The following is a 15,199-nucleotide window of genomic DNA, read 5'->3' on the forward strand; positions in this document are numbered from 1 at the left end:
TATTTTATTTAAAGAATATTTATGATGATGGTATGAATGACACAATTTCCTTTCTGATTCCTCCTTACTAAAAGAGAAAAGAAAGTGGTAAAAAAAGATTACCTTATATACATACATACATATATATATATACATATATATATATATATATATATGAAACATATACAAATGTATGCATGTGTATGTATATAAATAAATATGGAGAGAGAAGGAGCAAGAGACAGACAGAGAGAGAGAGACAGAGAGAGAGAGAGAGAAACAGAGACAGAGACAGAGAGGAATTGTTTTGGAATACTCAGTTAAGGAAGGCTACTACAAAAATAAGTTGGGTTTTTCTGGATTCCTTTTGATTAATTTAAAGAATCATTAAAATAATTTGAACTGATAACAATGTACATATAATGGTTTGCGCACAAACTAAAATAAATAGTGTATATATAGGTATATGTATGTGTACATTGCATTAGATTGTCTATATAAATACATGTATGTGTTAATTTATTCTAAAACTCAGATTCTTCAAGCAGATCTGAAGCTTTTATTTATTAAGGGAATGAGTTGTATAGTAATTAGGGAAATTTATTCAAAAAATAAGATTCTTTTTTTTTCTATTTTTTTTAAGGTTTTTCCAAGGCAAATGGAATTAAGTGGCTTGCCCAAGGCCACATAGCTAGGTAATCATTAAGTGTCTGAGGTGGATTTGAACTCAAGTACTCCTGACTCCAGGGCCAGTGCTCTATCCACTGCACCACCTAGCCATCCCCCAAAATGAAATTCTTTAAACAGATTTGAAGCATTTCATTACTCTTTCAGTGTATAAAAAAGCCATACAATAATTGGCGAAAATTACATCATCTGATTTTCAACTCTAAGAAAAGACCTTTGGCAAAGGCTCTCTTTTCTTATATGTTTTGTTATAGTTTCCTAAAGTCTAATAAGGACTTCTATTGAAAAAAAAGTTTAAAAATTAGAAAATAAGTTTCTTATAGAAAGATCTTTAAAAAACACTATCATGTCAGCATTCAACCATTCAACAGAAAACATGTCTTGCTCTTTTCTCTTGAATGGAATCCAGAAGAGCTTTTCCCAAGAAATAAGTTTTGAATATTTCAGTCTCACACAACTACTGTCCATTTATCATTACTGAACCCCCCCCCACTAACTAGTATTAGTTAATTAAGTTTGGAACTAGGAACTCATAAAGTTTCAAAGAAAACAATGCAAGTGAACATCTGAAAGTAATTTTTTTTCTGATTCTTTGTTGTTTGGCTACTCACGGCAAATCTTCCAAACTGGAGGCTTCATGTCTTGGATCCAACAGATCATAACCACATTCATTGTAGATTTCCAAATAGGAAATATGGGTTGTATACATTTTTTTGCTGTCCTTATTGGAAAAGGGAAAAAAATGTAAAGGGTTATAAATAGCAATTTGATTTTCAGGAAGATTGACAAATTTATCAGTGCAATTTTCTCACTACCTTGCTCTCTCTCTCTCTCTCTCTCTCTCTCTCTCTCTCTCTCTCTCTCTCTGTCTCTCTCAGTATGGTTTATATTTTAAATCCGTGACACTTTCAAGTTGCCAGTTACCATATGTATAAAGATTTTTTTAATGACCAACACCCATGATTACAAGCAACTTTAGTCTATTCTTTATTGGTTCCATATATACATAAAAAGTCAATATACACTTAGAAATAATCAGTTCAGTTGAAATGCAGAAATGTATCACATACATTTTTTCACTTTTCAGACTAAAAAATTTACTGTAAAGAAACATTTATAATTATGAAAGATGAAAAAACACAAATTATCTTATTCAAAAATTCTAGTAGCAAAATGATCTCCATCTTTTCTAAAATGCATGCTTTATCTACAGTTATCTAGATATAATACACCCCTCAATAGCTTATTTTAGAAGCATGCTTTAGGGTATAGGATTCATTACTTAAATCACTTAATTTATAGTATGAATGAACATAATATGATCTGCTTAGTTCATCATAATTACTAGATCATTTTGCTTGGCTTTAACTGGTAAATTAAGGACCTCTAGCTACTGATAACAGAGATGCAAGCATCTTTGGCTAATGCTGATCCCAAAATACTGGCATTAGTTCTTTTACATGGTGGCAAAGAATTAAAAATTGAGGGCATGACCATTAACTGAGGAATGCCTGAACAAGATGTGTTATATGATTGTAATGAAATACTATTGTGCTATAAGAAATTATAAGGAAGATGGTTTCAGAAAAAGTTGAGAAGACATATGAATTCATACAAAGTAAGAAGAACCAGGAAAACACTGTACACAAACAACATTGTGATGATGATCAACTGTGAAAGACTTAGCTACTCACTGAATGATCAGAAGTTCTTGAAATATATTGTGCCTAGGCCCCATCTAATATGAATAGATTAAACTTTGTGGCCCATAGTCGTGGGTATGAAAGAAGAATTAAAGAATGTGGTAAAGGGTGTAATAATAAAGGTGTAAGAATAAAAGAGGTAAGGGAGGGCAAATTTAATTTAACAGAATCAAATTTATTGAGTCACAGCTATATGCAAAGGACTATGTTAGGTCCTAGGAACAAGAAGAAAAAAGAGGAAAGTGTGCCGGTCTTCAAGGAACTTACATCTTATTAGGGACAAAACTTTATTGTCCACAATAAAGTAGAAACATGACAATTTGAGGAGGGAAAGAGAAGTAACAACTTGGAATTATCTACAGTTTGAAATTCTATGATTCTAAATTCTGCCTATCTAGTATTAAGACTACCCAGATAACCTACCACTCATCCAATCAAAATGACCAGTGACCAATTAGGGTAACTTTCATGAGGAACCCAAGAATGAACAAAGCTAAGGTGGATGGCTAACTATCTATATTGCAGAGTTGAGATGCAAAAGTATATTGTCAGTTTGGCTCACTGGGCTAAATCTACTAATGTCAAATTTAATGATGATAAAAATATAAAGTTTTATAATGGAGTAAAAAAATTGAACTAAGTATAATTATAAGATGGAAATGTTTAGAAAGAAGTGTGTCCAAAAAAGAACTGAGGGGATTTAGGAGACTGAATAATCATTAGAAATCAATAGTATTATAGAGAAGTAAAAAAAGGTTAGATTGATATTGGGCTGCATCTATATATACACACATACATATGTATATATATATATAAACATACACACACATATATGTATATATACATATAGAAAGATAAATAAACAGATACCAGGAATAGGAAAATATGGCCACTATATTATGTCTTGGTTAATAATCAATAAGCGCTTATTAAATTCCTACTATGTGCAAGCTGTTAGGTAACAGGACTTAAAGAGTACCCTGAATATTTTCCTGTTCTCAGGGAGCTTTTATTCTTTTACTAAAGACATATGCCCAAATGAAGGTACACAAATAAATAAAATAGGATAGAATAGTGGGAGTCACTAAGAAGAAACAAAAAAGTTCTCCTGGGCAGACTATAGCTGGATTATGGTACTCAGTTCTGGATATTGCAGTTTAGGAAGGGCATTGATAATCGGGGAAATGTCTTCAAGAGTCCAACCAAGATGGTGAAGAGTTTTAAGTCTATGCCAAATGAAAAAAAATCAAAGAACTGGGTATTATAAGCTTGGAAAGGAGAAGACACAAGACAAGCAAGCTAGCTGTCTTCAAGTATTTGATGGGCTTTTTAAAAGAGTATTTGATTTATTCAGATTTATTTTGTGGGGGGTCCTAGAAGAAAGAATAAAGATTAATGTATGAAATCACAAAAAGGGAAATTTAAACATGATGCCATGCAATACTTGAGAGCTATTCCAAAGCTGAATGAACTGCCTTTGGAGGTAGCAGCTTTCCTTTCATTGAAGATCTTCTAACTAGAGTCTGGGTACTCAATTGTCAGATATATTAGAGAGGGAATTGTTTTGGGTGGTATAAGATAGAATTGGTGACTGCTAAGCCCCTTTCCAATGCTATAATTATAGGTTTTTCATGATTCTGTTATACAATAATGAGGCTCCAGTAGTAACTTTTGTTTAAAAGTAGTGTTCATGTGGTGGTACATTAGTGAAATTCAGGAATGAGTGACTACAACGTCACCAAGAACATTTTCTCAAAAAAGAGAGTTCTATCCTTGTTTAATGCTCAACCCTAAACAAAGATTGGTTATTTGAACTACCAAATGGGACCTTAAGATCTTCTAACTTGAGGAAAATAAGACTTTCAGCTTGACCTATTTCAGAAATAAATTAGGAAGTAAAAATAATTAGACAATGATGTTAATAATCTAAACTCATATTTTCCTTTGAGGTTTACAAAATATCTTCTTCCCAACAACCCCAAGGTTAAGTATCTTCATTTTACAAATAAGAATACAAAACTCAGAGAGTTCAAATGACTTTCTTTGAGTCACATAACTTGTAAAATTCAGTATCTAGGAAAAAGTTTGCAACTTGGCTGAACAATAGACATCAAGAGACTAGAAACTGAGTAGACTCTCTTTGGTGTTTAGCCTTAACTAAGTAAAGTAGGGAAAAGAGAAGTGTTTTACATATATATATATATATACATATATATATATATATGTATATATATATATGCATATACATACATATGTGTGCATCTATATATTAACCTTTATCTATATCACCTATATCTATTCCTCTCTCTTAAAATTTTCTTCCTAGCCAAATATCCCCAGAAAAGTTCAAAGGATAGAGCCCTCTTTCTTTTTTTTTAAACTTTTTAAAACTTTTAAAATTTTTTTTAGTTTTTTTTTTTTTTGCAAGGCAAATGGGGTTAAGTGGCTTGCCCAAAGCCATACAGCTAGGTAATTATTAAGTGTCTGAGACCGGATTTGAACCCAAGGCGAGTGCTTTAGCCATCCTGTAGAGCCCTCTTCCTAAAACTCATGATGAGAAATTTAATAGGTCAATGTTAAAAGAGGAAAAAGGAAGAAGAGGAAACACAAGATTAAAAAAATAATACCCTATAATTAATACTCTAATTATACTCAAGTATAATTAGAAGTAAACAAATAAAGTTCTCTTTTTTCCTAATTTTTTTTAAAAAAGGAAAAACTGTAAAGTTTTAGGAAAATGATGGCTCCACCAGCTTTTTTTTTCATTTTCTGGATTTTTACTGGAATGTACACTGAAGAAACATTAGTATTTCCTATGTGGTGAGCTACCTTTTCTTATTACTTTTCTCCTAATATTCAGAATTGCCAGACTGTAATATAATCCACATGTTTCCTGTAGACTGAATTTTCTCTTTCTTCCAAATAAGTTTGAACTTCAGAACACTCAAAATAATGAGCAATAATTTCCAAAGCAAATTAAATCAATTTTTTCTTTCTACTCATTTAAAATATATTTACCACTCATACTTTAGGGATGAATTTCAGGTTTGATATATGCTCTTTTTTATTTGTACAATTTGAATAATAATTTTGATGATGAGGAGAGGGAATCAAACACTTTAAAGTTTTCAAATTCCTTTTCTCACAACAACTTTGTGGCAGTACACTTTTTGTTTTTGTTTTTTTTTGTACAGACCTCTGATTTCATTGGTATAATCAATTCTCCTTGAGAAATTTCCCACTACAAATAGAGACTAAAAGTTTCTCTATAGTTCAAGTCCTGAGAATTATCTATGGCACTGAGTTGTCAAGTGACTTCCCTAGGGTCACACAGCCAGTTTATAGATCAGAAAGTGAACCCTAAACACTACACAACAGGTTGCCTCAACTAGTGCAAGTATTGTCTATTTTACAGATAAAGAAAAATGCTTTGAAAGCTTAAATAAATTGACTATTATCATATAGCTAGTAGTTATTTGAGTAGGAATATGAAGGGAATCCAGTTGAGTCCAAGTCTATGAAGGATTAAAATATATTTTAATAGTTCAAAAAGAAGGGATGAATCTATCAAATGAAAATTAAGATTTGTTAATATAAATTTCCATGCTTGGGCCTAAACTTCAATTTCCTAGCATGTCTGGATAGTAATTTCTTCAGAAAATGACCTGGAGTACTTTAGTAGACTTCTATATCATTATAACTCAAAATTATCTTCTGGCTATCCCACCCCCTACCCCAGCCCACCACAAAAGTGAATATTATTTTAGATTTTACAAAAAAAGAATAGCTAAGATATGAGACTACTTTACTCTGCTCTGTTCAGAACAAAAGGGAAAGAATGGTGTTACCAAAATACTTCTCAATTCTTGGGTTCTATGATTTTTTAATTACACGAATGAAGACAAAGCTAATGACTGTGATGATTTTGAAGGACATTAAAACTGATTCTCTAACCTTGGGCAGAGTTAATCAGGTCATTCATGGATAGTCAATCATACTAGTAAATGGGCAAGTTTCTGTATATAGGCCACAACAAATACATTTTTAAGAAATTAAAATTCTGCTGTACAGAATCTGGAAGTAAAACAGAACTGATAAGAAAAAGCTCTAAAATAAGTCTGGAAGTATTTGGAATATAATATAGCAAAAGAAAAATGGGTGATAATAAGATATTTCCATTTCCCCTTACAAATTCATAAATCTTTTAAAATTATTGTTCTAGAAAATATTTCATTTTATTTTTTTTTAGTGAAAGTGATTTTATTTCCAAAAAATGGTAGTTGGTTGGGAAAGTTAAGGTAGAAAGGAAAGAGATGATATAAAATGCAATTGCTTCTTTGTGTTAGGAACATGGAGCTGTGAAAATCTTAGATGCAATATAGTGATTGTTATGACTTTTCCCAGATTACAATGTACACAAACAGATGAATGAAAATTTTAGAGTAACCATTATAGGAACTGAGATCAACAAAACACTTGTACTGGAATATTCATTTTAGAGAAATTTTTGTAACCAAATCAACAGAACAATGATCTTATAGGATACATAAATACTTTGTTATATAGAACCCTTCTTTTTAATGGTATAGTAATACCATTTTATTATTTTATTCATAAAGTCTTTTATTCATTCCAAAAAGATGAAGAAATGCTTTAAAAGTTAATGCTTTTAAAGCATTTAAAATGCCTACTATGTACCAATCCTTAAACTCAGCACTGGGAATACAAAGAAAAATATCGCTTTTTTAAAGAGATTACAGTATAGTTGTGGAATGAAAAATATACAGAAAAGTAAACACAAAAGCATATAAAGTAAATTCAAAGAATTTTCTTGGAAGGGAAAGCCATTGGTATCTGGTAGGATCAGGATGGATCTTCTATAGGAGATGGTAGTTGAATTAAGCTTTGTAAGAGAGTAGGTATTCTAACATTGAAAAAAAAGGAGTATATTCCAAGTAGGGGAGCTAACCTGTGCAAAGGCTCCATTTCAGAAGATGGAATATTATGCATCGGGAATAGCAAGTAAGATGAATGCCTTATATCATAGAATATTAAAAACTATGTATAAAAAACCAGAAAGGTAGCACAGAGATTGATTGTGTAAGGGCGCTAGATGCCAAATGGAGGAATCAGTATTTACTAACTTTAGTTAATAAGAAACCACAAATGTTTTTTGAGCAGGGCAGTAACATGGCCATACTTGGGCTTTAGGAAGATCTTTTTGCCAGTGAAAAAGAGATTGGAGAGGAGAGAACCTGACTGAAGGACGGACCAGTTAAGAGGCTGCTGCACAGCATGAGAGAGAGAGATGACGAGGGCTTAAAATCTCTTGAAACTGACTGAGTAGATATGAAAAAGGCAGAGGGAAGTAGAATCAACAAGATTTGACAGGTGTTTATGAGGAGTTAGGTAGAAAGTAGAAAGTTCTGAATCTAGTGAATGGAAAGATGATCCCTCAATAGAGTAGAAAAGTTAGAAAGAGAAGAGAATTTGAAAGGAGTAGATTTCTATTAAAGACAAATATCTGACATTCTTAAAGTAAATCCAAGTGGAAATGTCCAATGATAAGTGCTGATGTGGAAATGGACCTCAATATAGAGACTAGGACTGGATATATAGCTTTAATCTATCTTAATTCATGCACGTATAACTATGTATGTGTGTAAATATACATAAGGTGAGTAATCTGTGCACAATCAATGGGTCTGAGCTTAGATGGATCCAATTTATATTAAGTGATTTAATTCTTTGGCCTTCTAATCAATTATGAATTAGAAGAATTATGTCACTAGCTCTAAATCTATCGTTCTCCTATGCAGGCTTTCAATAGTTAAAAGGAAGGTTTCTGATTTGCCTGACTTTATTATGGCAAGTGAAAATATCTCAGTGTTTCAAAGTAAGCAAAGATTACATAGTATGTAGTTTTTTTTTGATAAATATGTCATGCGCTTTTTAAACCTAAAAGAAAGAGTTATCCCTGAGTCTTCATTCTAACAACAGTCATTGAATGAATAGTTCCTGTTCTGAAATGCCTCTGCTAGGGGACTACTGCAAATGAATGAATCAATCAATAAACATGTTGGGAACACACAATATAGTAAAAGATAGCTCCTTCTCTCAAGCAACTTATAATCTAATGGAGGAGACAACATGCAAGCATGTGCAGAATAAACAGGAGATAATAGAGAAGCGTCATTAGGAAAACTCTCTTAAGTGTAATATTTATTATTCAGAACAAAATTTTATTCACACCAAATGTTCCTTTTTTCTGGTGGAATATAATAGATCTTTACTAAAAATACAATTTCTTTCAATAGAAAATTACTCTTAAAAGTATAAGATAAGTGGAAATTATGGATTTATACCTTTTGTAACTGTTCAAAGATGTATGATAGGGTCCGTGGAATAATGCCTCTGTCACTATAACGTTCAGCTCCCCCTGTAATAGTGAAAGTCTTGCCACTGCCTGTTTGTCCATATGCAAAGATGGTTCCATTATAGCCAGCCAGAACGCTGAAATGAATAACAAAGATTTCATTTCCAAATGTCAAATACCATTAAGGCATTACATATAAAAGCATTAATCTGGAATTCTATGGAACAGAACCTAACATCATCAATCTTATTAAATAATATTGAAAAAATACTGATAATTTTATTATATATTCAAAATATATACATATATCCAACTATTCAGGTACCTGGAACCTCTCTAACATAAGAATATATATATATATGTATATATATATATATATATATATATATATATATATATACATAGTTAGCTCCAAAAAAGGAAAATACAGTGATTATATGGCAATTACAATGATTTCCAGTCATGTGGAAATCTCCTGCCATTTTCAGTCAACTAGAATATTGATGGAAAAGTCATAAATAGGATGAACATTAATCTTTCATATTTGGGACACCATGGGCAATGCAGATACCTGGTACAAAGCATACCCACTACCAATACAAAATAATTCATCCCACAAGGCCAGTTGAACATTTAGCATACTCTCTTGTACCTACCTACTCTCACATCTCTTCCTGTTCAATGGCCCATTATAATCCCTTCAACAACTTAGAGAAATTCAAGCAAAGACACATTATGGTGGTATACTTCACTTGTGCATAAAATACACAAATACAAATAACCTCTGGAAAGCCTGAATGGGAAAATAGGAAGTTTGACTCAACCTAAGTAGTAGAGACAAAGATCCACAAAACAAAAATATTATTTATTCATTATTTCATTTATTTATTTTATTATATTATGCATCCATCACTGTTCTAATCAGAATGTACTATGAATTGAACTGGGGCTGGGGGGGCGGTGATTACAAAAGAACTAGAGAGTACTATCCACAAATTTAAGATTATAATTCAATTGAAGAAGCAAAATAAAACATAAAACTAAAAGACAATTATAAAACAATAAATAGGCCAGGAGTTCAATATAAGGAATGGTGTACAAGGAGCATGACATGCACATGGAATGATTATTACCTCTCAAGAATGCTGCCAGAATCAAATGGGATCACATTTGTAAAGCCCTGAACATAGTGCATGGCCAGAGTCAGTGCTCTGTAAATGCTTTCTTCTGTGGTTGTTATCGACAAGTTGTGCAAATGTAAGCAGGTTAGACTTGGAATAAGGAGACTTGAGTTCAAATCCTGCCTTACTGCCCGTAATACTGAGGTTCAATTTTCTCTTCCACAAAATGCACAGAATAACTACACAACCTTTGACAGAAGAGGAATACTAATAGTGGTAAAATAGTGTATAGAGAAACAACTAGAGCAGCAGGTCAATGCAAGGGAATGATGGAAAATAAGGCAAGAGATATAGGAAAGGGTAGATAATGAAGATCTGTAGGGTTTAGAAAAAAATACAGTTTATAGTCAAAGTTCTTAACTAAGTGTGAGTCACAATTAAAATCATAGTTTTAGGAAGATTAATAGGCTAATGATAATAAGAAGAGATTGGAAGGAGGAAAAATTAGTCAGAGGGAAAAAATAGCAAGAGAGCCACTGCACTAATCCATATATAAAGTACCATATTAGGAGAAGAGAATGAGGAGAAGGGTGGTAGCAGTATGGACCTAGGAACTGCAAAATTCTAGAAGGTTTCAAAAAAAAGATGGAGAAGGCTTGCTGACAAATTGGCTAAAGAGGATCAAAAGAATTTAATGTATTGGCATTCTGACCAAAACCAAGCTGCAAAATAAGAAAATATGAATTAGATTCCTAAATCAAATATTAAATTAGTGATACTGATTTCACTAATATATGGTACATTTTCACATTAATTCTATAGTTTATATGTCTTATTGCTATTTAAAATGAGAATTCACAAGCATCTGTTCCAAACGGTTTAGAAATAAATATGTTTAAAAACAGAGGGCTAGATCAAGTCCAGTTCAGCTCCATGTTTCTATATTCTATTATGGTATATTCTAATTGTAAATCCTGCTGTGGAAATGTGGGCAAGGCATAGAGCCAACCACAATCAATGCAAGCCAAAGTGATGGCTGTTTTCTGAAATAGGATGCCAAAGAAGTTCAGAGAATATATTATTTTTATAAACCTCTAAAATACATTTTAATGTATTGAACTAAGTACAAATGAAAGCATTATTTGTCTTTTTATCATTTTTACAGCTTCAATTAAGCACTTTGGGCACAGCTTGCATTATTGGCTATTGAAGAGAATGGTTCCCCATACTGATGTGATTTTTTTTAATTAAATGAAAACAGATTTATAGGGATACTGAATGCAGTTTCAGTAAGAAGAATGTTGGATCAGGAGGATGTAAGTTCAAGTCCAATCTCTGACATTTACTGTGTATATATATTGGATAAGGTATTTCATCTCTCTGGGCATTTCTTTACTCATCTATAAAATGAGGTTAGATCACATGATCTCTAGGATTCCTTCTATTTCTTTTTTTTTTTTAGTTTTTTTGCAAGGCAATAGGGTTAAGTGGCTTGCCCAAGACCACACAGCTAGGAAATTATTAACTGTCTGAGGCCACATTTGAACTCAGGTCCTCCTGACTCCAGGCCGTTACTCTATCCACTGTGCTACCTAGCTGCCCTCCTTCTAATAATTAATCAATGATTCTATACTATTCCAAACTTTGAAGTAACAAGAACAGAAAGAAGGTAATGGATAGTTTTCAAAGCTCTCTCACATAATTTCTAAGTTTTAAAGTGTGACTAGGAAGGTCAGTTTGGGATACTATTCCCTAAGGTTGTGAGCTTAGCACTAATAAATTCCACAATTTACTTTAAGAAAAACATGCAACTCTCAATCTCTAGTTATTTCATGAATAGAAGCAACCTTCTTGTCTTGAACAATTTTAGAATTTCCTTAGTTAGAAAGATCTACTAACAGCTTTCCTGATTTTTTCTAGTTCTACAATTCTGTGTTCTGTTCACTAATTGGTCCCATTAATTCAAACCAATTATTTTGAGATATAAACATCAAGGTAACATTTAATTCAGAGTCTTTAAAATAATTCTAAGTGACCTTACTACATACTTCAGGGCTTCTGATCCAAGGGTTCAACTAGTTAATTCAGGAAAATGTCCTTAAATAATATTATTTATAATTTTGCAGGTTCTTGATTGATCTATCCTTTCTTAATTCTTTGAATAAGCAATTTAAATTTAGAAATATATCAAATATATTAACCTTCAATAGAAGAGGATAGTCTCTTCTGATCATATACATCATTTATGAAAATGAGTTTTCATTCTGTACCCAGATTTAAGAAGAAAATATTAAATTATCCTTTTATGAAATTATACATATATATATATATATTACAGTATTTGACAGACATTTCTTCTGCTGTTTTGGAGAGTAACATTCAAGTCTATCACTGACATAATTATTCCCAGATGAGCATCAATCAGAGGCAAAAAACTCAAAAACAATACAGTAGCACTGAAATCTTTACATTATCCTGAGATATACATATCTTGAACAATTTAATTAGGCAGGTTCATGCAGGATTAGAAATGTTTTATAGAAATATAGAGAAAGTTAGGAAATAAGCTTTCATCAGCTAATTGTTCATATTTTTTCCTGTCTCACATTCTTTCCATCTTCTGGCACTCATGCTTCCTTGGCCATTCACTTTAATACTAAAATCATAGACAAACAATATCTAAATGTGGGAATGAACCTTAGCTGATATCTAGTCCACTCATATCTGAAAGAGAATTTCTATTAAAAATAATAAAGAAGTCTCTTCTTGACAGCCTCTAATGAGGAGAAACCTATATTATAGGTTTATAGGTCCATGCAGCTCATTCTACTTTGAAATAACATGTTAAGAAATTTGTTTTCTGATATCACATCTAATATATCCCTTTACAACTCTCACCTTTCGTTTTGTCTTTCAATCAAATAATGAACAAAAATTTCTTAAGCACCTACTTCTTTAGGCACTGTGAGGGTACAAATACAAATGTGAGAGATCTCTGCATTCTGGAGTCAAACTAAACATGTCTAATCCCTCTTCCAAATGAGAGCTCTTCTGATACTTGAAGGCAGGTTTCATGTCCTCCTACAGTCTTCCCTTCTCCAAGTTAAACAGACTGAGTTCCATCAACCCATCTTGCTGTGGCATGAACTCCGGGGCTTTCCCTTTCTTGGCTGCCTTCCTCTGAAGGTTCTCTGCCTTAGCAATGTCCTTCCAAAGCCTAGCAGTGCATGCTCTACTCCCAAAGGTGTCTTACTAGGGCAGAGTTGAAGTGGCAGTTCTTGCAATGTGCATCTCTGAGTGCAGTACAAGCTCACATTAGCTTTTTTGCTGCCCTAGTAGATTGTTGATTTATATATGACTTTTGCAATTCACTACTTATTCATATTTTTCAAGGCAGATCATTTTCTTATGTATCATATCCCTTCCACCTAATACTTGGGAAGTTAATTAGCATATTTTATTCTGAATTTAACAGCAATTAATAGTAATTTTTTTCATAAAGTAAAACAGAAAAAATTAAATATGGAAACAAGAATCACTATTATATAGCTTCCTTTTAAAAAATATAATAAATTTAACATATTATTTTCAAAACTAAAATATGTATTTTTTAACTTATTTATGTTATCATTTATTCCAAGTGTCTTCCCTCTTCAGTTCATCTACCACACAGCTGTCAAACTGATCTTCCTAGAAGTACAGTCACTTTATTCTGCCTACTCAATAAACTCTAATGGTTCTCTATCACTTTCAAGATCAAATATAAAATCCTTTGATATGCAAAGTTTTCCACAACCTAGTTCTCTACTATTTTTCTGGTGTTTCTAAACTTTACATCCCCACATTATCTGTATGTGATTCAACCACACCAATCTTGCTTTTCCTCACAAAAGATATTTTCTTTCTGGGTATTTTCATCGGCTGTTCCCCATGAGTATTCTCAGAATACTCTCCTTCCTAATATCCATCTCTTGGCTTTTTCAAATCTCACCTAAAATTCCACCTTCCACAGAAAATTCTTTCTAATCCCCATTAATTCTATTATCTTCCCTCTATTTATTATTTCTAAAGTTCTGCATTTAGTTATTTGTCCATAATTGTTTGTATATTGTCTCTTCTGAGTTCAAAGATTCTGCTCAACTCTTTTTATCAGCAATGTCTGAAGATATTCTAATTCTATTCAGGATTAATTTTTTCCTGAAAGATTCTATTTTTTTGTTAAATTTTTATTGTTTGTAAACTTCTTTTGGAAGTTTGTGTTTCCAGAGTTTTTCTAGTTGCAATATAACTTCATGCAATCCTGAGGTTTTTTGGCATTTGAAATTATTCTTTGTAGTTGTTTTTAATATTTTTTTATCCTTTGACCTGGAAGCCCTGAATTTGGGTTAAAATATTTCTGTGTGTTTTCAATTTAGTATTTCTTTCAGGAGGCAGATTCTCTTTATTTTTACTTGTACTTCTGGTTCTAATATGATTTCTTGAACTATGGTATCCAGATTTTTTGTTTAACAATTTTTAGAGAGTCTGATTTTAAATTATCTCTCTGTAAACTATTTTTGAGGTGTATAGTTTTTAACAATAGGTATTTAGGATTGAATCTGTATTCAGAAAGACCTGAGCTCAAATCATTCCATGGATATTTAACCTCACTTAACCTCTACTTGCCTCATTTTCCTCAACTGTAAAATAGAGATAAGAACAACGACCTCACAGGGTTGTTATGAGGATTAAATGAGATATTTATAAAATGCTTAGCAGAGAGTCTGAAACATGGTAGTACTTAATAAATTACTCCCACTACTCAATTTATGCTTAAATTTTATTCTAATATTTCTTATTGCCTTATTTAATCTGAGTTCTATTTACTCCATTCTATTTTTTAAATTATTTGGTACTTGGGAATATATTCTGCTTCCTTAGGTTTTGATTTGCCTTGCAAATGTTCCTGAAGAGCTCCAATTTTGAGTCTATCTGTCCTGGTTATTCATTTTTTCCTAACTATTTGTTTTTGTGGATTTACTACTTCTTCTGGGTTTACCTTTTGAGGTTGCACATGTTACTTCTTTGTTAATGTTATGCCTGGGAACAAAGGTAGGCCTTATTTGGGCCTCTCCTGTAATTTGCCTGCTATTGCTAGAACCACTATCATTCTTGACAAGGTGAATGGGATGAAGCTTGACTTATCTCAGTGTCTTCTGATAGCACTATTATGAACATGGGATTCAACCCAATTTCTGTGTTCTCTTTCTGAAATATCCAGCTAGGAGTAACCTCCATCTCTTTACTCTCACATTCATAGTCTTATAATATCTGAGATATTACTGGTTCTCACC

At 32.2% G+C, this 15,199-nt stretch overlaps 1 protein-coding gene across 3 annotated transcripts in view; it reads right to left on the bottom strand.

The window, feature by feature from the left end:
- Positions 1-8,816, bottom strand: part of KIF6 (kinesin family member 6) — a 392,900-nt gene extending 384,084 nt beyond the window's left edge. For all 3 annotated transcript variants that reach the window (XM_074236853.1, XM_074236852.1, XM_074236851.1), the window contains exons 1-2: positions 8,735-8,816; positions 1,278-1,387 (exon numbers count right to left, since the gene is read on the bottom strand). In XM_074236853.1, the coding sequence (XP_074092954.1) occupies positions 1,278-1,375 (98 nt within the window). In that variant the 5' untranslated portion in view covers positions 1,376-1,387; positions 8,735-8,816. The remainder of the gene's footprint in view (positions 1-1,277; positions 1,388-8,734) is intronic.
- Positions 8,817-15,199: the final 6,383 nt, after the last annotated feature.

Source organism: Macrotis lagotis, chromosome 5 (genome assembly GCF_037893015.1).
Source record: "Macrotis lagotis isolate mMagLag1 chromosome 5, bilby.v1.9.chrom.fasta, whole genome shotgun sequence".
NCBI classification, from domain to species: domain Eukaryota; kingdom Metazoa; phylum Chordata; class Mammalia; order Peramelemorphia; family Peramelidae; genus Macrotis; species Macrotis lagotis.